The 26,645-nt window shown below is 37.1% G+C and overlaps 1 protein-coding gene across 1 annotated transcript in view; it reads left to right on the forward strand.

Annotated features, from left to right (window-relative positions):
• Positions 1 to 26,645, forward strand: part of LOC129706003 (obscurin-like) — a 395,075-nt gene that overhangs the window by 144,491 nt on the left and 223,939 nt on the right. The window contains 10 exon segments of the mRNA XM_055649977.1: positions 6,760 to 7,026; positions 11,209 to 11,475; positions 12,504 to 12,770; positions 13,815 to 14,081; positions 15,119 to 15,385; positions 16,480 to 16,746; positions 20,397 to 20,663; positions 21,708 to 21,974; positions 23,009 to 23,275; positions 24,312 to 24,578. Of these exon segments, the coding sequence (XP_055505952.1) occupies positions 6,760 to 7,026; positions 11,209 to 11,475; positions 12,504 to 12,770; positions 13,815 to 14,081; positions 15,119 to 15,385; positions 16,480 to 16,746; positions 20,397 to 20,663; positions 21,708 to 21,974; positions 23,009 to 23,275; positions 24,312 to 24,578 (2,670 nt within the window).

Here is a 26,645-nt window from a genome sequence, read left to right on the forward strand (position 1 = left end):
CAGCGGGTGAGACATGGCAAGGATTGCATGAGGCTGCCTCACCCCCTGAGTTTCTCCAGCATTTTTGTCTCACTGTGAACACGTGATTTGATGCCTGCCATCCCGGGCGGGATCCATGTGTTCATGTGATAGATGTGGCCCGCCATCCGCTCTCAGACATGCGTCCCGGCCTCTATGCAGATCAAGGTTGCGATTGAATATAGTATCTATATAATTTATTAATCATCCAAAGTTAAATAATGTTACCATTGTTCTTAATTGATTTGCAATACATGTAATCCATTCAACTCAAATACTTTGGTGTTTTCTGCAGACAGCTTTAGTTTTGATGCATGAATTCCATTGAGACTTATGTGTAACCTTATAGCCAAATGGAGTAGGAATTTTGATCAGTAGTTGACTTTTACGGTAAGAACATCATTGGAATAACTTGGCAGTGCTTTTGCCAGCAGGTGTGTACTATTTGTATCTGCTGGAATGGGATGTGAATATGAACAGATGGTACTTAAGGATATACAATTTCACTTTTTTTTCATGGCGATAATCTCTCTTATACAAGGAGCCAAATATCTCTGAATATTCTATATAACTGGCAGTTTTGAAGATTATCCAGAATCAGCTGAATCCAATTGTACCTATAAAATGACTTTATTGTTGGGGAGAAAGTGACTTCTGAAATGGACAGGCAGTGTACCTTCTTGTAAAGCAGGGTGAAATGAGGGGCTTTAACTACACCAACTGACCTTGTGCGTATTTACCTTCAACATTGCATTTTGGGACAAGGATTTTTATACAGACTGTGATAGGTGCTTGGAACACACTGCCAGGGGAGGTGATAGAAGCAAATAAAATAGCAATATTTAGAGAAATTAAGTGATACACATGAACTAGCAGAAATTAGAGGGATTATAGACCATGCATAGGCAGATTTGATTGTTAGATTGACATCATGGTCACTATGGACATGGTGGGCCATGTCTGTTCCTGTGCTGTACTAATTTAAGTCTTGTTATGTCACACACATTCTATTAAGCCCATACTAGCTGCCTGCAGAGTAATTCAATCAGTCTCATTTCCCTAAATTTATTTCGCTCAAGTGCCTATTTTGAATTAATTGATATCTGTACTTTTACTCTTCTTGTAGATAGCAGGTTCCAGGTCAGTACCATTAACGTTTAAAAAAAAAAAAGATTCTTGATCAGATCCTACCTTAATTTCTTGTCTCTATCTCCTATGATTCAACTAATCATATAGCAATGTTACAAAATTTTGAGATTTTAAAAATCAAGTCTGCAATTTATCCCATCAGATATAGCATAAAAATAAGTTTAATTTGACACCTAATTCACTTGCATATCTCAAGTATTTAAAACGTTATGGTCATTTTCATACTCGGAAATTAGCATCTTGTTCCCTATAGATTTTCTATGGGCATAACAAAAAAGCTGTGATCATGGACAGTCAAAAGCCCATAACTTTCTTAAAAATTAAGAGAACTGAATGAAATTTTCAGTTATCATAGATTGAAGCATTCTGAAACAAATATAAAATAATCTTACTTGGATGACCTGAAATTAAAGCATATAATTAGGTAGTTACCCAATTGTAGCTAATTTCAGACTTCAATTACTAGATCTAAACATCTATCCATTGCTTAATAAATGATTAACATTTTTAAATAACCTAAGTGTCCAAATAATATTCGCAAATAATTCACTATAAAACATGATTTTTAAGTCTCATTTACATTAATTTATAGGCCAAATGGAAGGAATTTAGTGTTCAATTGCTGTAAATTAAAGTCCATTTAAATCAGCTTTCATGTGGGATCCTGTGAACGCGCTGGTTTAGAACGTTCACATTGCGCTAGATTTGTGCCCTCAAATGCCCAGAAAAATACTGCGGAATATAATGGGCCCAAAATAAGCTACTCGCAACTTTAAACTTTGTATAAAGGGATCTTAAGAAGCCCTTTTTAACGTAAAAATAAACAGCCTACATTCCGTTTTCCCCTGTATGAGATCCGGCCGGTTGCCGGCGGTCGGGGGTTTAGAGGTTAATTTTTAACCTACTATAACAAGTATAGAAAGCCCTTAAAACTAAAAATAGCTCCAGCTACGGAATCTTCCAGCGATTTTTCGTTAATAATTAACTAGGCTGAACATCCTCAATTTGAACAGCCTAGTGAAAAATCGCGTTTTAAACCCGCCCCCCTCTAAACGGCGCCAAAATCGCGCACACGGGCTGGGACAGATTTTCAGCGACGCTTCAGGTAGGCTTTGCAACATACCTAAATCATACAGCTTTACTTTGTCTACATGATCCAAATGTGCTATATTCTTATGGAGACTGTAATTGGGAGCACAAAACAACCTGTTGAAGAAACATCAGTGGGTCAGGCAGCATCCTTGGTCAACATTTTAGTTTACTCGAGAAGAACAAGCTCAGCTTCTCCAATCCAACTTTGTTGCTAAAATCCATCATCCCCAGACCAATCTAATAAATTAATCTCTTCATAAGTCGTAGTAGGCCATTGTAGGAGCATAAGTAGGCCATTGGGCCCATCGAGTCTACTCCACCATTCAATTATAGCTGATCTGGCTTTTCCTCTCAACCCTATTATCCGGTCTTCTCCCCATAATCTTTGAATCTGAACCATCTCAAGAACCTTTATATCCTTCCTAAGCTATGATGATCTGAACTGAACACAGTCCCCTTGTGGTCCAACAAGACCTTTAGAATGTTCAACTAAACTTTTTTTTTGTACTCCGTACTCTTATTTATTAATCCCAATATCTCTCTATGCTTTATAACTATTCTCTCAACAAATTCTGCTGCAATCATAGATCTAAGCATGTAAATCCTCGGATCCTCCTGTTCCTCAAATGTATCAGAACTGTGCAATGACGCCTACGTTGTCTGTTTCAATCCCTGCTGCCAAAATTCATTTTTCCACCTTTCTCTGCATTAAGTTTCACTTGTAATTGTATATATATATATATATATATATATATATATATATATATATATAAAAATATACACACACATCATTATCAATATTTATTATATATCCATGTATATATATATATTATTTATATATATATATATATATATATATATATATATATATATATCGAAACAAACACTGGAACAAACACTTTTTTTGACTTTTTTTAAATCATGGTTCACTGTTTGTTATTTAGCCTGTATATTTTGTGTGTCAAAGCTGACACTAGCCCTCCCTTCTATGAAACTCAATTGTGGTAACTAGTCTTTCATGTGGTAGTTTATTAAACCTTTTCTGAAAGACATAGACAAATGGAGGACATCATTGTCAAGACTCTATCAAAGAAATACAGTTAGGTTAATCATATACACATGAACATTTGAAATGGGAACAGAAACACGCCATCCTCCTTCGCAGCCGACTGCTATTCAACAGGATCATGAGTGATCTAATTGCAAATTTCCACATTCCTGTCTACCTACAGCAAATTGATCAAGAATCTATCTACCACAGACTCTGAGACAGCTTCAAAGATTGATCAATCTCTGATGGGAAAGAAAATATTGCCTCATTTTCATCTTAATGAGTGACCCTTTATTTTTAAAGAATGAACCACAAAAGAAAATATCCTCTCCACATCCATCTTGTAAATATCCCTTGTATGTTTCAATCAATCACTTCTCAAGGGGGCGGCACGGTGGCGCAGCGGTAGACTTGTTGCCTTACAGCGCCAGAGATCCGGATTCGATCTTGACTATGGTGTTGTCTGTACTGAGTTTGTACGTTATCCCTGCAACCCCGTTGGTTCCAGGTTCTTCCCACATTCCAAAGACATACAAGTTTGTAGGTTAATTGGTTTCTGTAAATTGCCCCTAGTGTGTAGGATGCAAAATTGGGATACCATAGAACTAGTGTACAGGTGAATGGTGTGGACTAGGTAGGCCAAAGGGCATGTTTCCACTCTCTATCTACAAACGAATCCCCTAATCTAAAGTTGATGCAAGCTTAGTCAACCATCCTTTCCACATAAACATTTTACACATTCCAGCTATAAACCTTTTCTGAATTGCTTCCAACACATTAATGCCCTTTCTAACATAAGGAAACCACAATTGTACTCCAAATGTGGTATCACCAATGCCTTACATACCTGAATCATAGTCTAACGACTAATAAGCAATAACCTTCATCCTAGCCATCCCAATTATTCTAGCCTTTTGCAAATAGTGCACTAGAAATCCATTTTCAGATCTAAGACATCTTGACATTTCTCAGCATTTACTTATTATGCTTTTATAATGTTATTGCTAAAGTGAACAATATCATATTTTCCCACATTGGACTCCCATTTGCCATATTTTTGTCCTCTACATCTTTTTGAAGGCTCCTGAATTCTTCTTTCTTTTAAAATCTTTTTTATTGTTTTTTTTCCCAAAAAAAGCAAAACTAAAACATAAAAAACAGAGCAATAAGAATAATGATAAACATAACAAAGGATTACATTAATAACAGGTATAACCTAATATGAGACCATTGTCAAAATACACAATGAATATAGACCTCCCGGTCTCTATGTAAATATAGTTAAATCTTTAAAAGGAAACTTATAACTGTAAAAAAAAAACACAGATTAAAAGATGAAAAGAAAAAGAAAAAAGGAAAAAAAAAAAAAAAAAAAACAAAACCCCCCTAAACTAAAGAAAGAATAAAAAAGAGAAAAATTGATAATAATAAAATACGCATAAAAATAAAATAGATTAAAAAACAAAGCAAAGCAAAACCGAATCTGAACTGAGAATTTCAACAATATAAGTCTGTTTGTCGTCAAGTCCGTTCCACCCTATCGAGGTAAAATAATTTTTATAACGGTTAAAGAGGGAGCAATTGATGTTGTGTGAAAATGTTCAATAAATTTTCTCCAAGTCTTATCAAATTTAACCAAGGGTTCAACTGTCACTGATTTTTTCTAAATTTAAACATGATATCGTTTCCGAATACCACTGGAGAGTGGTCGGAGGGTTGGAGTCTTTCCATTTAAGTAAAATAAATCTTTTGTCGATTAATGTGGTAAAAGCAATCAACCGATGGGCGGAGCGGGACAAATGAATAGAATCTAACATTGGTAGCCCAAAAATTGCAGTAATAGGATGAGGTTGTAAATCTATGCCTATGACTACAGAAATAGTATCAAAAATTTATTTCCAATATTTTTCTATAGAAAGGCAGAACCAAAACATATGGGTCAATGAGGCCACTTCAGAGTTACATCTGTCACAGGTAGGATTTATATAAAATCGAGCTAACTTATCTTTTGACATATGAGCTCTGTGAACCACCTTGAATTGTATCAAAGCGTGTCTTGCACAAATTGAAGAGGTATTAACTAATTGAAGAATGCTCACCCATTTCTCTAGATAAAGACATTTGTAGTTCTCTTTCAATCATTCTTAATTTGATCAAATGTATCTATTTGTAATTTCAAAATCAACTCATAAATAGTAGTTATTAATTATTTCTGATAAGAGTTCAACTGTAAAAAGATTTCCATAATTCTTCTTCACAACTAACTTTGTTACCTCCCTCTGTGTCAAATTTTGCAACTATGTCTCTAATGCCTACATACAAACTATTTATATAAATTGTAAAATAGTGAGACACCACCACATGTCCCTGTGGCAAGCCACTTGTTACATAGATTCATGGAGTCATACAAAATGGTACCAAGCCCTTGGCCCAAGTCAAAAACACCGTCTGCTTTTGAAAAACTTTGCTGGCACTCTCTAATTAACTCAAAGCTCTCCAAATATCTGTTAATCATTTATCTCTAAACTTTCTCCATCGCTGATAGAGAACTCTTCAGCCTATAGTTACTCAGAATGTTCTTACACTTTTGATGAAATGAGTGACATATTTCCACTTCCTGGTGTCTTGTAAAATTTGTAAGATTTTTGCAAGCTCGTTTGTTACATTTACCCCATATCCCGTGGCAAGTTTTGTGACTAAGCTTTTCCCGTATTTACTGGAAGCTAGTTTTCACCTTCCATTACCTTCACCATCTCTACTTCTATGGATATTTACATCACATATTTTGAAAATAATATTGTCATTATATCATGCCAAGATGTTACTAAGCTGTTTTCTTAACTGTAAGTATGATAGCATAGCATTAAAAATACATATTTTCTTCTTACCCCACGACTCGTATGAATTTATCTTTACTGGTATTTGTTTATTATTATCACGTGTACTTGAGATCAGTGAAAGAGTTTGTTTTGTGTCACCTAGACCAATCATACCATATATAAGTACCTCAGGTAGTGCAAAGAAGAAAATACACAAATGCATGGCGTTATAGCTGCAGCTGACTGTCTTAGAAGTAAGATTTAACAAACTAGAACGACTGTAATATTTGCAAGTAGAACCACCTGGGACTGTGCAAGAGTCACCATGCTCTGCGACATCTTGTACAGTTCCATTCATGTCAGGCAATTATGTGATTATGGGGAAACTTTTGACTAGCACAGACTATGGGGAATGCTGAAAAATTGACAACTTTGCAGAAATCTAAAAGTTACTTCCTGTTTTCTGGATTAAAGGCAGTGTGCTAATAAGCTTCACCACTTCTTGCACTAAATCAAGATGATTGTTACAAAAGTATGATTTTTTTTTTTTTAATTGTGTTTGTCCAAAGTTATGCATCTGGTGTTAACCTCACTTAGATGTTAAATGATTCATGTTAATACTTTATTCAGCTTTGCCTGTGCTTTTCAAACAAGAGCTTCAGAATGTAGAAGCTGAAGAGGATGGTACTGCCACATTGCACTGCGCAATTACAAAACCTGGTGCTCTTGTAGAATGGAAAAAAGGATCTATGGCACTCCACCCAACTGAAAAATATGAAATGAAACAGCAAGGTGCCATCACTGAATTATTAATTCACAATCTGCAAATAGAAGATGCTGGAACATATAGCTGTGATTCTGGAGATCAACAGACTAGCGCTTGCTTAAAAGTGAAGGGTAGGAAGTCATTATTCAATCCTAATCAGTGCTATTTTTCATCATGTTGTCCTTTTATATTTTTATTTATAACACATATAGGCTTTTTAATCTTGTCTGTTACATCCTTGTATTTTAAAATCACTTAAATAGCAGGACAAATCTATTCACTGCATATTTCCTGCTTTGGTCTATAACCATTTTCATCCTGAACAGTAATGTGAGAACATACAATACAACAATACAATACAATACGGGTTTATTCGTCACATTTCACCGTGCTGCATCATCCATTCCTTTACTCTATGTCCTTCCAACCTTGCTTGCTTGCTTTTGATATCTACTATGCACTTCTTTGTAGCTTCTCTTTATTATCTGATGTTATGTGTAATTTATCACCTGTTCTGTCACTTTTAATCTATTCATTTCCTTCACCATCTCTACTTCGATAGGCATTTATATCACTTTTATTTTGAAAATTATATAATGTCAAGCAGTTTTCTAAACTGTAAGTATGGTTGCATTGCATTGAAATATATTTTCACTTCTTACAGCAGGAGGTATGAAATTAGCTTTAATAGTATTGGTTTATTATTGTCATGTGTACCATCCAGTGAAATACTTTTTTGTGTACCATCCAGCCAAATCATATCATCCATAAGTACATCAGGTAAAGCAAAGGAATGAAAAAAACAGAATGCACTGCATTATAGCTGCAGTTGACCATCTTAGCATTTAGAATTTCAAGAGTAGAACAATTGTAATAGTTGCAAATAGAACCATCTGGGCCAGTATGCATGAGTTGCCACGTTCCAATGACATCTTGTTCAGTCCCATTCATGTCAAACAATTTATTTTGTTTATGATAGTGAAAGTTGTGAGGAGCACAGACTTTGGGAGTGCTGAACCATTGACAACTTTGTAGAAATCCAAACGTTTCTCAGTTTTGTGGATTAAAAGCAGTGTGGTTACAAGCTTTATTTCTCATACTAAATCAATGTGATTGTTAACAAAGTACCGGTGCACAACCTTTTATCCGGTGTTCCGGAAACCGAAAAACTCCGAAAACCGGCCATTTTTTTCCAGGATGTCGTCTGCACACCAAAGTTCGCGTTTGGCGCCAAACTTGACCCGAAACGACCCACGGTCAACCCAGGTCTGTACTACTGTAACGGCTGCCTCCTCCCCGGGGAGACACTTAAACATCTGTAAATCATTGCTTAAATGTTAGTCAGTTAGTTTGGAGGGCTGTTATGTGAAGGGGGGGTGAAGGGGTAAAATTTAATTCTTAGTCCCCTACCTGGTCGGAAAGGCGGGGAGCGGTCAATGCCTTACCGGGTCGCCGTGCAGTAAGCTCCGCAGCGCTGGGGGCTGCGGGCGTCCGGCCGCCGGCGGCGCCGGTTGTAGCTCCGACCCCGGCAACTCTACCCCTGGCTGCGAGGCGCTCCAAATCCACCGCCGCCCGCGGCCGGACGCCCACAGCCCCAGCTCCGCGAATGTTGGGAGTCGGCGGCGTCGCAGCGCTGGGATACCAGCGGGGAGCGGGCAATGCCTTACCGGGTCGCCGTGCGGTAAGCTCCGGAGCGCTGTGGCCGCCGACTCCCAACATTCGCGGAGCTGGGGCTGCGGGCGTCCGGCCGCGGGCGGCGCTGGATTTGGAGCGCCTCGCAGCCAGGGGTAGAGTTGCTGGGGTCGGAGCTCCAACCGCGCGCCCGCGGCCGGACGGAGCCCCCAGCTCCGCGATGTTGGGAGTCGCCGACCAGGTAGGGGACTAAGAATCAAAGTTTCCCCCTTTACCCCCCCCCACCACCACCACCACCACATAACATCCCTCCAAACTAACTGACTAACATTTATGCAATGATTCCCTGGTCTCCGGGGAGGAGGCAGCCGCTCCAGACTTTTCAAGCCGCCCGCGCTACCTTCCAAATCTACGCTAAAAATCTTCCATTCGGAAATCCGAAATTGTCCGAAATCCGACAAGTGTCTGGTCCCAAGGCTTTCGGATAAAAGGTTGTGCACCTGTAATATTAAAAGAATTGTATTGCCCAAAGTTATATCTTGTGTAAACTTCACTCGGATATTAAATTATTAATGTTAATCACCATCTCTGCATCTATCGATGTTTATATCACATATTTTGAAAATTATATGATGAAAAGATGTTACCAAGCAGTTTTCTAAATTGTAAGTATGGTAGCGTAGAATTAAAAATATATTTTTGAAATCTTACAGCAAGACTCGTATGAAATTAGCTTTATTGGAATTGGTTTATTATTGTCACGTGTACTGAGATACAGTGTGCGTCAACCAGGCCAATCATACCATATATAAGTACATCAGGTCGTGCAGAGCATACAATAAAAAAACAGAATGCGTAGCATTACAGCTGCAGCTTACAGTCTTACAGTTAAGATTTAGAAGAGAAGAACGACTGTAATAGATCCCCTGGCACTATGCAAGTGATGCCAGGCTCAGCATCATCTTGTTTAGTCACATTCATGTCAGGTAATTTGACATGACGTTTGACTTGGATAGAAAATTGGCTCCTGGAAGGAAGCAGAGGGTAATGGTGGCAGGTTGCTTCTCGGACTGGAGGCCCCTAACTAGTGGTGTGCCTCGGCTTGGTGCTGGGCCTGTTACTGTTTGTCATCTATATCAATGATTTGGATGAGAACATACATAGCAAGATTAGCAAGTTTGCTGATGATACAAAAGTGGGTGGTTTTGCAGATAGTGAATATGGTTGTGAAAAGTTGCAGCAAGATCTTTATCGATTGGACAGGTGGGTTAAGGAATGGTTAATGGAATTTAATAGAGAGAAATGTGAGCTATTGCGTTTTGGGAAGTCAAACAAGGGCAGGACCTACACAGTGAATGGTAGGCCATTGGGGAGTGTTGTAGAGCAGCGGGATTGTGGAGTGCAGGTGCATGGTTCCTTGAAGGGATCGTGGAGTCGAAGGTAGATAGGGTGGTCAAAAAAGCTTTTGGCACATTAGCCATCAGTCAGAGTATTGAGTATAGAATTTGTGAGGTCATGTTGCAGTCGTATAAAATGTAGGTGAGGCATCATTTAGAGTATTGTGTTCAGTTCTGGGCTGTTCCTGTTACTTCCTGTTTTCTGGATTAAAGGCAGTCTGCTCCGTTATCTATCCATTATCCTCAACATTTCTACTTTTCTATCAATGTTTATATCACTTATGTAGTGACAATTATATCATGCCAAGATGTTACTAAGCAGTTTTCTTAACTTTAAGTATGGTAGCATAGCATTAAAAATATATTTTTACTTCTTACAGCAGAACTCGTATGAATTTAGCTTTACTGGTATTGGTATATTATTGTCACGTTTACTTGAGATACAGTGAAATACTTTTTTGTGTCATCCAGGTCAATCATATCATATATAAGTATCTCAGGTAGTGCAAATAATAAAATACACAAATGCATGGCGTTATAGAAACATAGAAACATAGAAATTAGGTGCAGGAGTAGGCCATTCGGCCCTTCGAGCCTGCACCGCCATTCAATATGATCATGGCTGATCATCCAACTCAGTATCCCGTACCTGCCTTCTCTCCATACCCCCTGATCCCCTTAGCCATAAGGGCTACATCTAACTCCCTCTTAAATATAGCCAATGAACTGGCCTCAACTACCCTCTGTCGCAGTGAGTTCCAGAGATTCACCACTCTCTGTGTGAAAAAAGTTCTTCTCATCTCGGTTTTAAAGGATTTCCCCTTGTCCTGGACTTCCCTAACATCGGGAACAATCTTCCTGCATTTAGCCTGTCCAACCCCTTAAGAATTTATAGCTGCAGCTGACTGTCTTAGATGTAAGATTTAACAAAGTGGAACGACTAATAGTTGCAAGTAGAACCACCTGAGACTGTGCAAGAGTCGCCATGTTCTGCAACATCTTGTACAGTTCCATTCATGTCAGGTAATTTCCTGTGATTATGACGAGGACAGTTCTGACTAGGACAGACTGTGGGGAGTGCTGAACCATTGACAACCTTGTAGAAATCTTTAAGTTAGTTTCTGTTTTCTGGATTAAAGCAGTGTGCTAATAAGCTTCACCTTCAATTCCTGCATTAAATTAAGATGATTGTTACAAAAGTAATATTGTTGTTTTACCCAAAGTTATGCATCTTGTGTAAATTTCACCAAGATATTAAATACCTCACGTTAATACATCCCACAGTTTTACCTGTGCTTTTCAAACAAGAGCTTCAGAATGTAGAAGCTGAAGAGGATGGTACTGCCACATTGCGCTGTGCGATTACAAAACCTGGTGCGCATGTAGAATGGAAAAAAGGATCTATGACACTCCACCGAACTGAAAAGTATGAAATGAAACAGCAAGGTGCCATCACTGAATTATTAATTTATAATCTGCAAATAGAAGATGCTGGAACATATAGCTGTGATTCTGGAGATCAACAGAGCAGCGCTTGCTTAAAAGTGAAGGGTACGAAGTCATTATTCACCCCTAATCAGTACTATTTTTCATCATATAGCCTTTTACATTTATATAGGGTAACATTTAGTGGCCGTATCCCCATGTCTGTTTCATCCTTGTACTCTATTAAAATCACTTTAAATGGCAGGATAAATCTATTCATTCCATATTTTGGTCTTTGCCATTTTCATGCCAAAGACTAATGTGAGAAGCCCATCATCCATTCATTTACTCTACTTCAGACCTTTCTTGCTTATTTATTTTAACAACTACTCTGCACTTCTTTGTAGCTGCTCTTTTTTATCTGACGTTCTGTGTAACCTATCACCTGCTCTGTTACCTATCTATCCATTATCCTCACCATCTCTACTTTTCTATCTATAATTATATCACATTTTGACAATTATCTCATGCCAAGATGTTACTAAGCTGTTTTCTTAACTGTAAGTATGATAGCATAGCATTTAAAAATATATATTTTCTTTTTACCGCAGCACTCGTATGAATTTATCTTTACTGGTATTGGTTTATTATTGTCATGTGTACTTGAGATCAGAGAAATAGTTTGTTTTGTGTCACCTAGACCAATCATACCATACATATAAGTGTGCAAAGAAGAAAATACACAAATGCATGGCGTTATAGCTGCAGCTGACTGTCTTAGACGTAAGATTTAACAAAGTAAAACGACTGTAATAGTTGCAAGTAGAACCACCTGGGACTGCAAGAGTCACCATGTTCTGTGACATCTTGTACAGTTCCATTCATGTCAGGCAATTTCCTGTGATTATGACGGGGAAGCTTTTGACTAACACAGACTGGGGAGTGCTGAACCATTGACAACCTTGTAGAAATCTAAACGTTAGTCCTGTTTTCTGGATTAAAGGCAGTGTGCTAATAAGCTTCACCTTCTTGCACTAAATCAAGGTGATTGTTACAAAAGTGTGATTTAAAAAAAAATATTGTTTGTCCAATGTTATGCACCTGGTGTTAACCTCACTTAGATGTTAAATGATTCATGTTAATACTTTATTCAGCTTTGCCTGTGCTTTTCAAACAAGAGCTTCAGAATGTAGAAGCTGAAGAGGATGGTACTGCCACATTGCACTGCGCAATTACAAAACCTGGTGCTCTTGTAGAATGGAAAAAAGGATCTATGGCACTCCACCCAACTGAAAAGTATGAAATGAAACAGCAAGGTGCCATCACTGAATTATTAATTCACAATCTGCAAATAGAAGATACTGGAACATATAGCTGTGATTCTGGAGATCAACAGACCAGTGCTTGCTTAAAAGTGAAGGGTATGAAGTCATTATTCACCCCTAATCAGTACTATTTTTCATCGTGTAGCCTTTTACATTTATATAGGGTAACACTTAGTGGCCGTATCCCCATGTCTGTTACATCCTTGTACTTATTAAAATCACTTTAAATGGCAGGACAAACCTATTCATTCCATATTATCTGCTTTGGTCTTTGTCATTTTCGTCCCAAAGACTAATGTGAGAAGACCATCATCCATTCATTTACTCTATCTTCTTCTGACCTTTCTTACTTATTTATGTTAACAACTACTCTGTACTTCTTTGTAGCTGCTGTTTTTATCTGCCATTCAGTGTAACCTATCACCTGCTCTGTTACCTATCTGTCCATTATCCTCACCATCTCTACTTTTCTATCAATAAGTATATATCACTTTTATTTTGGCAATTATATCATGCCAAGATGTTACTAAGTTGTTTTCTTAACTGTAAGTATGGTAGCAGAGCATTAAATATACATTCTTACTTCTTACAGCAGGACTTGTATGAATTTAGCTTTACTGGTTTGGTATATTATAGTCACGTTTACTTGAGATACAGTGAAACAGTTTGTTTTGTGTCACCTAGGCCAATTACCATATATAAGTACCTCAGGAAGTGCAAATAATAAAATATACAAATGCATAGCGTTAAGGCTGTAGCTGAAGTCTTAGAAGTAAGATTTAACAAAGTAGAACGATTGTAATAGTTGCAAGTAGAACCACCTGGGACTGTGCAAGAGTCGCCATGCTCTGCAACATCTTGTACAGTTCCATTCATGTCAGGTAATTTTCTGTGATTATGACGGGGAAAGGTTTGACTAGCACAGACTGTGGGGAGTGCTGAACCATTGACAACCTTGCAGAAATCAAAAGTTACTTCCTGTTTTCTGGATTAAAGGCAATAAGCTTCACCTTCATATCTCGCACAAAATCAAGGTGATTGCTACTTTATTATTTTATTTTTAGTTGTGTTGTCCAATGTTACGCATCTTTTGTAAATTTCACCAAGATATTAAACACCTCACGTTATTACATTCTTCAGCTTTACCTGTGCTTTTCAAACAAGAGCTTCAGAATGTAGAAGCTGAAGAGGATGGTATTGCCACCTTGCGCTGTGCGATTACAAAACCAGGTGCACGAGTAGAATGGAAAAAAGGATCTATGGCACTCCACCGAACTGAAAAGTATGAAATGAAACAGCAAGGTGCCATCACTGAATTATTAATTTATAATCTGCAAATAGAAGATGCTGGAACATATAGCTGTGATTCTGGAGATCAACAGACCAGTGCTTGCTTAAAAGTGAAGGGTACGAAGTTATTATTCACCCCTAATCAGTACTATTTTTCATCATATAGCCTTTTACATTTATATAGGGTAACATTTAGTGGCCGTATCCCCATGTCTGTTTCATCCTTGTACTCTATTAAAATCACTTTAAATGGCAGGATAAATCTATTCATTCCATATTTTCTGCTTTGGTCTTTGCCATTTTCATGCCAAAGACTAATGTGAGAAGACCATCATCCATTCATTTACTCTACTTCAGACCTTTCTTGCTTATTTATTTTAACAACTACTCTGCACTTCTTTGTAGCTGCTCTTTTTTATCTGACGTTCTGTGTAACCTATCACCTGCTCTGTTACCTATCTATCCATTATCCTCACCATCTCTACTTTTCTATCTATAATTATATCACATTTTGACAATTATCTCATGCCAAGATGTTACTAAGCTGTTTTCTTAACTGTAAGTATGATAGCATAGCATTTAAAAATATATATTTTCTTTTTACCGCAGCACTCGTATGAATTTATCTTTACTGGTATTGGTTTATTATTGTCATGTGTACTTGAGATCAGAGAAATAGTTTGTTTTGTGTCACCTAGACCAATCATACCATATATATAAGTGTGCAAAGAAGAATATACACAAATGCATGGCTTTATAGCTGCAGCTGACTGTCTTAGACGTAAGATTTAACAAAGTAAAACGACTGTAATAGTTGCAAGTAGAACCACCTGGGACTGCAAGAGTCACCATGCTCTGCGACATCTTGTACAGTTCCATTCATGTCAGGCAATTTCCTGTGATTATGACGGGGAAGATTTTGACTAACACAGACTGGGGAGTGCTGAACCATTGACAACCTTGTAGAAATCTAAAAGTTAGTCCTGTTTTCTGGATTAAAGGCAGTGTGCTAATAAGCTTCACCTTCTTGCACTAAATCAAGGTGACTGTTACAAAAGTGTGATTTAAAAAAAAAAATAGTGTTTGTCCAATGTTATGCATCTGGTGTTAACCTCACTTAGATGTTAAATGATTCATGTTAATACTTTATTCAGCTTTGCCTGTGCTTTTCAAACAAGAGCTTCAGAATGTAGAAGCTGAAGAGGATGGTACTGCCACATTGCACTGCGCAATTACAAAACCTGGTGCTCTTGTAGAATGGAAAAAAGGATCTATGGCACTCCACCCAACTGAAAAGTATGAAATGAAACAGCAAGGTGCCATCACTGAATTATTAATTCACAATCTGCAAATAGAAGATACTGGAACATATAGCTGTGATTCTGGAGATCAACAGACCAGTGCTTGCTTAAAAGTGAAGGGTACGAAGTCATTATTCACCCCTAATCAGTACTATTTTTCATCGTGTAGCCTTTTACATTTATATAGGGTAACACTTAGTGGCCGTATCCCCATGTCTGTTACATCCTTGTACTTATTAAAATCACTTTAAATGGCAGGACAAACCTATTCATTCCATATTATCTGCTTTGGTCTTTGTCATTTTCGTCCCAAAGACTAATGTGAGAAGACCATCATCCATTCATTTACTCTATCTTCTTCTGACCTTTCTTACTTATTTATGTTAACAACTACTCTGTTAACATCTTCTTCTGACCTTTCTTACTTATTTATGTTAACAACTACTCTGTACTTCTTTGTAGCTGCTGTTTTTATCTGCCATTCAGTGTAACCTATCACCTGCTCTGTTACCTATCTGTCCATTATCCTCACCATCTCTACTTTTCTATCAATAAGTATATATCACTTTTATTTTGGCAATTATATCATGCCAAGATGTTACTAAGTTGTTTCCTAACTGTAAGTATGATAGCAGAGCATTAAATATACATTCTTACTTCTTACAGCAGGACTTGTATGAATTTAGCTTTACTGGTTTGGGATATTATAGTCACGTTTACTTGAGATACAGTGAAACAGTTTGTTTTGTGTCACCTAGGCCAATTACCATATATAAGTACCTCAGGAAGTGCAAATAATAAAATATACAAATGCATAGCGTTAAGGCTGTAGCTGAAGTCTTAGAAGTAAGATTTAACAAAGTAGAACGATTGTAATAGTTGCAAGTAGAACCACCTGGGACTGTGCAAGAGTCGCCATGCTCTGCAACATCTTGTACAGTTCCATTCATGTCAGGTAATTTTCTGTGATTATGACGGGGAAAGGTTTGACTAGCACAGACTGTGGGGAGTGCTGAACCATTGACAACCTTGCAGAAATCAAAAGTTACTTCCTGTTTTCTGGATTAAAGGCAATAAGCTTCACCTTCATATCTCGCACAAAATCAAGGTGATTGCTACTTTATTATTTTATTTTTAGTTGTGTTGTCCAATGTTACGCATCTTTTGTAAATTTCACCAAGATATTAAACACCTCACGTTATTACATTCTTCAGCTTTACCTGTGCTTTTCAAACAAGAGCTTCAGAATGTAGAAGCTGAAGAGGATGGTATTGCCACCTTGCGCTGTGCGATTACAAAACCAGGTGCACGAGTAGAATGGAAAAAAGGATCTATGGCACTCCACCGAACTGAAAAGTATGAAATGAAACAGCAAGGTGCCATCACTGAATTATTAATTTATAATCTGCAAATAGAAGATGCTGGAACATATAGCTGTGATTCTGGAGATCAACAGACCAGCGCTTGCTTAAAAGTGAAGGGTACGAAGTTATTATTCACCCCTAATCAGTACTATTTTTCATCATATAGCCTTTTACATTTATATAGGGTAACATTTAGTGGCCGTATCCCCATGTCTGTTTCATCCTTGTACTCTATTAAAATCACTTTAAATCGCAGGATAAAGCTATTCATTCCATATTTTCTGCTTTGGTCTTTGCCATTTTCATGCCAAAGACTAATGTGAGAAGACCATCATCCATTCATTTACTCTACTTCTGACCTTTCTTGCTTATTTATTTTAACAACTACTCTGCACTTCTTTGTAGCTGCTGTTTTTATCTGCCATTCAGTGTAACCTATCACCTGCTCTGTTACCTATCTGTCCATTATCCTCACCATCTCTACTTTTCTATCAATAAGTATATATCACTTTTATTTTGGCAATTATATCATGCCAAGATGTTACTAAGTTGTTTCCTAACTGTAAGTATGATAGCAGAGCATTAAATATACATTCTTACTTCTTACAGCAGGACTTGTATGAATTTAGCTTTACTGGTTTGGGATATTATAGTCACGTTTACTTGAGATACAGTGAAACAGTTTGTTTTGTGTCACCTAGGCCAATTACCATATATAAGTACCTCAGGAAGTGCAAATAATAAAATATACAAATGCATAGCGTTAAGGCTGTAGCTGAAGTCTTAGAAGTAAGATTTAACAAAGTAGAACGATTGTAATAGTTGCAAGTAGAACCACCTGGGACTGTGCAAGAGTCGCCATGCTCTGCAACATCTTGTACAGTTCCATTCATGTCAGGTAATTTTCTGTGATTATGACGGGGAAAGGTTTGACTAGCACAGACTGTGGGGAGTGCTGAACCATTGACAACCTTGCAGAAATCAAAAGTTACTTCCTGTTTTCTGGATTAAAGGCAATAAGCTTCACCTTCATATCTCGCACAAAATCAAGGTGATTGCTACTTTATTATTTTATTTTTAGTTGTGTTGTCCAATGTTACGCATCTTTTGTAAATTTCACCAAGATATTAAACACCTCACGTTATTACATTCTTCAGCTTTACCTGTGCTTTTCAAACAAGAGCTTCAGAATGTAGAAGCTGAAGAGGATGGTATTGCCACCTTGCGCTGTGCGATTACAAAACCAGGTGCACGAGTAGAATGGAAAAAAGGATCTATGGCACTCCACCGAACTGAAAAGTATGAAATGAAACAGCAAGGTGCCATCACTGAATTATTAATTTATAATCTGCAAATAGAAGATGCTGGAACATATAGCTGTGATTCTGGAGATCAACAGACCAGCGCTTGCTTAAAAGTGAAGGGTACGAAGTTATTATTCACCCCTAATCAGTACTATTTTTCATCATATAGCCTTTTACATTTATATAGGGTAACATTTAGTGGCCGTATCCCCATGTCTGTTTCATCCTTGTACTCTATTAAAATCACTTTAAATCGCAGGATAAAGCTATTCATTCCATATTTTCTGCTTTGGTCTTTGCCATTTTCATGCCAAAGACTAATGTGAGAAGACCATCATCCATTCATTTACTCTACTTCTGACCTTTCTTGCTTATTTATTTTAACAACTACTCTGCACTTCTTTGTAGCTGCTGTTTTTATCTGCCATTCAGTGTAACCTATCACCTGCTCTGTTACCTATCTGTCCATTATCCTCACCATCTCTACTTTTCTATCAATAAGTATATATCACTTTTATTTTGGCAATTATATCATGCCAAGATGTTACTAAGTTGTTTCCTAACTGTAAGTATGATAGCAGAGCATTAAATATACATTCTTACTTCTTACAGCAGGACTTGTATGAATTTAGCTTTACTGGTTTGGGATATTATAGTCACGTTTACTTGAGATACAGTGAAACAGTTTGTTTTGTGTCACCTAGGCCAATTACCATATATAAGTACCTCAGGAAGTGCAAATAATAAAATATACAAATGCATAGCGTTAAGGCTGTAGCTGAAGTCTTAGAAGTAAGATTTAACAAAGTAGAACGATTGTAATAGTTGCAAGTAGAACCACCTGGGACTGTGCAAGAGTCGCCATGCTCTGCAACATCTTGTACAGTTCCATTCATGTCAGGTAATTTTCTGTGATTATGACGGGGAAAGGTTTGACTAGCACAGACTGTGGGGGAGTGCTGAACCATTGACAACCTTGCAGAAATCAAAAGTTACTTCCTGTTTTCTGGATTAAAGGCAATAAGCTTCACCTTCATATCTCGCACAAAATCAAGGTGATTGCTACTTTATTATTTTATTTTTAGTTGTGTTGTCCAATGTTACGCATCTTTTGTAAATTTCACCAAGATATTAAACACCTCACGTTATTACATTCTTCAGCTTTACCTGTGCTTTTCAAACAAGAGCTTCAGAATGTAGAAGCTGAAGAGGATGGTATTGCCACCTTGCGCTGTGCGATTACAAAACCAGGTGCACGAGTAGAATGGAAAAAAGGATCTATGGCACTCCACCGAACTGAAAAGTATGAAATGAAACAGCAAGGTGCCATCACTGAATTATTAATTTATAATCTGCAAATAGAAGATGCTGGAACATATAGCTGTGATTCTGGAGATCAACAGACCAGCGCTTGCTTAAAAGTGAAGGGTACGAAGTTATTATTCACCCCTAATCAGTACTATTTTTCATCATATAGCCTTTTACATTTATATAGGGTAACATTTAGTGGCCGTATCCCCATGTCTGTTTCATCCTTGTACTCTATTAAAATCACTTTAAATCGCAGGATAAAGCTATTCATTCCATATTTTCTGCTTTGGTCTTTGCCATTTTCATGCCAAAGACTAATGTGAGAAGACCATCATCCATTCATTTACTCTACTTCTGACCTTTCTTGCTTATTTATTTTAACAACTACTCTGCACTTCTTTGTAGCTGCTCTTTTTTATCTGACGTTCTGTGTAACCTATCACCTGCTCTGTTACCTATCTATCCATTATCCTCACCATCTCTACTTTTCTATCTATAATTATATCACATTTTGACAATTATCTCATGCCAAGATGTTACTAAGCTGTTTTCTTAACTGTAAGTATGATAGCATAGCATTTAAAAAATATATTTTCTTTTTACCGCAGCACTCGTATGAATTTATCTTTACTGGTATTGGTTTATTATTGTCATGTGTACTTGAGATCAGAGAAATAGTTTGTTTTGTGTCACCTAGACCAATCATACCATATATATACGTGTTCAAAGAAGAAAATACACAAATGCATGGCTTTATAGCTGCAGCTGACTGTCTTAGACGTAAGATTTAACAAAGTAAAACGACTGTAATAGTTGCAAGTAGAACCACCTGGGACTGCAAGAGTCACCATGCTCTGCGACATCTTGTACAGTTCCATTCATGTCAGGCAATTTCCTGTGATTATGACGGGGAAGCTTTTGACTAACACAGACTGGGGAGTGCTGAACCATTGACAACCTTGTAGAAATGTAAAAGTTAGTCCTGTTTTCTGGATTAAAGGCAGTGTGCTAATAAGCTTCACCTTCTTGCACTAAATCAAGGTGATTGTTACAAAAGTGTGATTTAAAAAAAAAATAGTGTTTGTCCAATGTTATGCATCTGATGTTAACCTCACTTAGATGTTAAATGATTCATGTTAATACTTTATTCAGCTTTGCCTGTGCTTTTCAAACAAGAGCTTCAGAATGTAGAAGCTGAAGAGGATGGTACTGCCACATTGCGCTGCGCAATTACAAAACCTGGTGCTCTTGTAGAATGGAAAAAAGGATCTATGGCACTCCACCCAACTGAAAAGTATGAAATGAAACAGCAAGGTGCCATCACTGAATTATTAATTCACAATCTGCAAATAGAAGATACTGGAACATATAGCTGTGATTCTGGAGATCAACAGACCAGTGCTTGCTTAAAAGTGAAGGGTACGAAGTCATTATTCACCCATAATCAGTACTATTTTTCATCGTGTAGCCTTTTACATTTATATAGGGTAACACTTAGTGGCCGTTTCCCATGTCTGTTACATCCTTGTACTCTATTAAAATCACTTTAAATGGCAGGACAAACCTATTCATTCCATATTTTCTGTTTTGGTCTTTGTCATTTTCGTCCCAAAGACTAATGTGAGAAGACCATCATCCATTCATTTACTCTATCTTCTTCTGACCTTTCTTGCTTATTTATGTTAACAACTACTCTGTACTTCTTTGAAGCTGCTGTTTTTATCTGCCATTCAGTGTAACCTATCACCTGCTCTGTTACCTATCTGTCCATTATCCTCACCATCTCTACTTTTCTATCAATAAGTATATATCACTTTTATTTTGGCAATTATATCATGCCAAAGTGTTACTAAGTTGTTTTCTTAACTGTAAGTATGATAGCAGAGCATTAAATATACATTCTTACTTCTTACAGCAGGACTTGTATGAATTTAGCTTTACTGGTTTGGTATATTATAGTCACGTTTACTTGAGATACAGTGAAACAGTTTGTTTTGTGTCACCTATGCCAATTACCATATATAAGTACCTCAGGATGTGCAAATAATAAAATATACAAATGCATAGCGTTAGGGCTGTAGCTGAAGTCTTAGAAGTAAGATTTAACAAAGTAGAACAATTGTAATAGTTGCAAGTAGAACCACCTGGGACTGTGCAAGAGTCGCCATGCTCTGCAACATCTTGTACAGTTCCATTCATGTCAGGTAATTTTCTGTGATTATGACGGGAAAAGGTTTGACTAGCACAGACTGTGGGGAGTGCTGAACCATTGACAACCTTGCAGAAATCAAAAGTTACTTCCTGTTTTCTGGATTAAAGGCAATAAGCTTCACCTTCATATCTCGCACAAAATCAAGGTGATTGCTACTTTATTATTTTATTTTTAGTTGTGTTGTCCAATGTTACGCATCTTTTGTAAATTTCACCAAGATATTAAACACCTCACGTTATTACATTCTTCAGCTTTACCTGTGCTTTTCAAACAAGAGCTTCAGAATGTAGAAGCTGAAGAGGATGGTATTGCCACCTTGCGCTGTACGATTACAAAACCTGGTGCACGAGTAGAATGGAAAAAAGGATCTATGGCACTCCACCGAACTGAAAAGTATGAAATGAAACAGCAAGGTGCCATCACTGAATTATTAATTTATAATCTGCAAATAGAAGATGCTGGAACATATAGCTGTGATTCTGGAGATCAACAGAGCAGCGCTTGCTTAAAAGTGAAGGGTACGAAGTTATTATTCACCCCTAATCAGTACTATTTTTCATCGTGTAGCCTTTTACATTTATATAGGGTAACACTTAGTGGCCGTATCCCCATGTCTGTTTCATCCTTGTACTCTAATCACTTAAATGGCAGGATAAATCTATTCATTCCACATTTTCTGCTTTGGTTTTTGTTATTTTCATCCCAAAGACTAGTGAGAAGACCATCATCCATTCATTTACTCTACTTCGGACCTTTCTTGCTTATTTATTTTAACAACTACTCTGCACTTCTTTTAGCTGCTCTTTTTTATCTGACGTTACGTGTAACCTATCACCTGCTCTGTTACCTATCTATCCATTATCCTCACCATCTCTAAGTTTCTATCAATAATGATATCACATTTTGACAATTATATCATGCCAAGATGTTACTAAGCTGTTTTCTTAACTGCAAGTATGATAGCATAGCATTAAAAATACATATTTTCTTCTTACCCCACGACTCGTATGAATTTATCTTTACTGGTAATGGCTTATTATTATCACGTGTACTTGAGATCAGTGAAAGATTTTGTTTTGTGTCACCTAGATCAATCGTACCATATATAAGTACCTCAGATAGTGCAAATAAGAAAATACACAAATGCTGGCATTATAGCAGCAGCTGACTGTCTTAGAAGTAAGATTTAACAAACTAGAATAACTGTAATAGTTGCAAGTAGAACCACCTGGGACTGCAAGAGTCACCATGCTCTGCGACATCTTGTACAGTTCCATTCATGTCAGGCAATTTCCTATGATTATGACGGGGAAGCTTTTGACTAGCACAGACTGGGGAGTGCTGAACCATTGACAACCTTGTAGAAATCTAAAAGTTACTTCCTGTTTTCTGGATTAAAGGCAGTGTGCTAATAAGCTTCACCTCTTCTTGCACTAAATCAAGGAGTTTGTTACAAAAATATGATTTTTTTTAAATTGTGTTTGTCCAAAGTTATGCATCTGGTGTTAACCTCACTTAGATGTTAAATGATTCATGTTAATACTTTATTCAGCTTTGCCTGTGCTTTTCAAACAAGAGCTTCAGAATGTAGAAGCTGAAGAGGATGGTACTGCCACATTGCGCTGCGCAATTACAAAACCTGGTGCTCTTGTAGAATGGAAAAAAGGATCTTTGGCACTCCACCCAACTGAAAAGTACGAAATGAAACAGCAAGGTGCCATCACTGAATTATTAATTCACAATCTGCAAATAGAAGATGCTGGAACATATAGCTGTGATTCTGGAGATCAACAGACCAGCGCTTGCTTAAAAGTGAAGGGTACGAAGTCATTATTCACTCCTAATCAGTACTATTTTTTCATCATATAACCTTTTACATTTATATAGGGTAACACTTAGTGGCCGTATCCCCATGTCTGTTTCATCCTTGTACTCTAATCACTTACATGGCAGGAACATCTATTCATTCCACATTTTCTGCTTTGGTTTTTGTCATTTTCATCCCAAAGACTAGTGAGAAGACCATCATCCATTCATTTACTCTACTTCGGACCTTTCTTGCTTATTTATTTTAACAACTACTCTGCACTTCTTTTAGCTGCTCTTTTTTATCTGACGTTACGTGTAACCTATCACCTGCTCTGTTACCTATCTATCCATTATCCTCACCATCTCTAAGTTTCTATCAATAATGATATCACATTTTGACAATTATATCATGCCAAGATGTTACTAAGCTGTTTTCTTAACTGTAAGTATGATAGCATAGGATTAAAAATACATATTTTCTTCTTACCCCACGACTCGTATGAATTTATCTTTACTGGTATTTGTTTATTATTATCACGTGTACTTGAGATCAGTGAAAGAGTTTGTTTTGTGTCACCTAGACCAATCATACCATATATAAGTACCTCAGGTAGTGCAAAGAAGAAAATACACAAATGCTGGCGTTATAGCTGCAGCTGACTGTCTTAGAAGTAAGATTTAACAAACTAGAACAACTGTAATATTTGCAAGTAGAACCACCTGGGACTGTGCAAGAGTCACCGTGCTCTGCGACATCTTGTACAGTTCCATTCATGTCAGGCAATTATGTGATTATGGGGAAACCTTTGACTAGCACAGACTATGGGGAATGCTGAAAAATTGACAACCTTGCAGAAATCTAAAAGTTACTTCCTGTTTTCTGGATTAAAGGCAGTGTGCTAATAAGCTTCACCACTTCTTGGACTAAATCAAGATGATTGTTACAAAAGTATGATTTTTTTTTTTTAATTGTGTTTGTCCAAAGTTATGCATCTGGTATTAACCTCACTTAGATGTTAAATGATTCATGTTAATACTTTATTCAGCTTTGCCTGTGCTTTTCAAACAAGAGCTTCAGAATGTAGAAGCTGAAGAGGATGGTACTGCCACATTGCACTGCGCAATTACAAAACCTGGTGCTCTTGTAGAATGGAAAAAAGGATCTATGGCACTCCACCCAACTGAAAAGTATGAAATGAAACAGCAAGGTGCCATCACTGAATTATTAATTCACAATCTGCAAATAGAAGATGCTGGAACATATAGCTGTGATTCTGGAGATCAACAGACCAGCGCTTGCTTAAAAGTGAAGGGTACGAAGTCATTATTCAATCCTAATCAGCGTTAAGTTTCATCATGTAGGCTTTTACATTTATATTGGTAACACTTAATCGCCTTTTCATCATGTCTGTTACATCCTTGTGCTCTTTTAAAATCACTTTAAATGTATGACAAATCTATTCACTACATACTACCTGCTTAGTTCTCTCTCATTTTCAACTGAAACACTAATGTGAGATGAACATATATTTCATCCTTGCTGCAACTTTTACCTTATATTCTTCCAACTTAATTGCTCACTTCTTTTATCATCTGCTATGCACATTTTTGTAGCTTCTCTTTAATACAGTATATGATGTTCCGTGAGACTTATCACCAGATCAATTAACTCACTCGTGACCCAGCTACAAATGAATGAACTTCTTCGCTTGTAGTCAGTGATGTGATTAACAACTCTTGTTTCTTTATTTCTCTGACCATCAAAACATTTGTTACCAATCTTGCTGTAATTTTAAATTTTCACCTTTCCAATGTCAAATTCCCCCAAAGTTTCTGAAACCTTTGCAATCATTTCTCCATTTCTCTTGCTTCCTGAACTAATTCATGTTCATGAAGTTGCCACTATGATTATTTGTAATTTCATAATGTCTTTCAGAACTTCAAATGTGATTTAATTTTTTTTAATGTACTTTGAAATAGGTTTATGAAAATATGGTATAATTTGAATGCAAATTCTTGCTTGCTTGCAGGTCTTCTCAAGGGTCTGGAGCAGTGAAATTCAGAGGTTGTGATATCTGGTTTGATAGTTTGTTGGGACTGTTGTGGACCGAGGAATAGATTCATTGCCCACTAATGATTGTGTTGTATCAAATATTTGTTCTTGATAGTAGTTGGGCTGTTAACTAGAATGGGACAGTCTTTGCAGAAGCCGAACAACACTGACTTTGATTGAAGTTTGTTGCAGAAATATTCAGAGTACATGTTAGTTATCGGGAAGGCTACATTTTTGTCTAAGAATGGAAAATCAGATTTTTATGCTAATCAAGAGAGTTAGACTATCTTGCTGATTGTTGGAGGGAGTGGGTAAGGTGACTAGGTAGTCCAGGATTGCATTCTTGTTTTCTCTCAATGTTCCAGAAAGGTATAATAGAGCCTATGATGAATTAGTTGAATCAACTTTGATAACGTTCAGCTGGTAAATCTGGTTCTGTTGAAATAGTCATAGAGTAGTAAAGTTATCCAGCACAGAAACAAGCCCCACTCTCCCAAGCTGATCAAGGTATCTTTTTAAGATAACCATTTGCCTGCATTTGGCTCATATCCCTCAAACGCTTTCCTATCAATGCACCATATATGTATATACTTTTAAAACTGTGTGTGTGTGTGTGTGTCATTTTGCCTTTGAAATGTATCTCCTCGAAAACCAGACGAAACTGGAATTTTTTTTACATATTTCAGTAGAGATTTTCCTTGTGATTTTAGAAATTCATTCTGTACATTTGGTACATTATTCTCCCAACTTTTTAATTAGAAATTGTTGACCTATCTGAGCTTTTTTTTAAATCTGACCACTGCCCAGCTGCTGATGTTGCAATAACAGTGAATTTTTTACATCTTCTGGTGGAAAATTTCCTTATGATTTCAAAAATACAATCTATATTACTAAAAGTCTGATCTTGACCACTTCCTGTTTTTCTGTTTCATATGATTTTAGAAAAAACGCTGCCACTTAAGGCTGTGATTTTTGGCCATCTTAGAGTTCCCCTACGCTGCACAGGACAAGAGAATTTTTCCCATCGATGAAAAATAAAAGAGTTATTAATGGTTAAAAAAATGTTGAGATTCTCTCTGCTGCCCCTGCTGGTGGGAGGGGGGAGGGACTATAAAACCCGGAAGGGTTGTGCCTCAGTCAGTCACTGCAAGATGGGGGAAGTGAGAGGGTCAAGTCTCTCAGTCTGAGCTGTGATTAACATGGAACATATGTCTACTAAACTGTGAGTGTGGTTTTACTGACCTTGAGTGCCCTTAATGTGGTTTGGAAATGAAAATGTGATTGGTTTGAAGTAAAAGCACTGCAAATGGTTGGTGGGGATTTGGGT

Source organism: Leucoraja erinacea, chromosome 2 (assembly GCF_028641065.1).
Source record: "Leucoraja erinacea ecotype New England chromosome 2, Leri_hhj_1, whole genome shotgun sequence".
NCBI lineage: Eukaryota > Metazoa > Chordata > Chondrichthyes > Rajiformes > Rajidae > Leucoraja > Leucoraja erinaceus.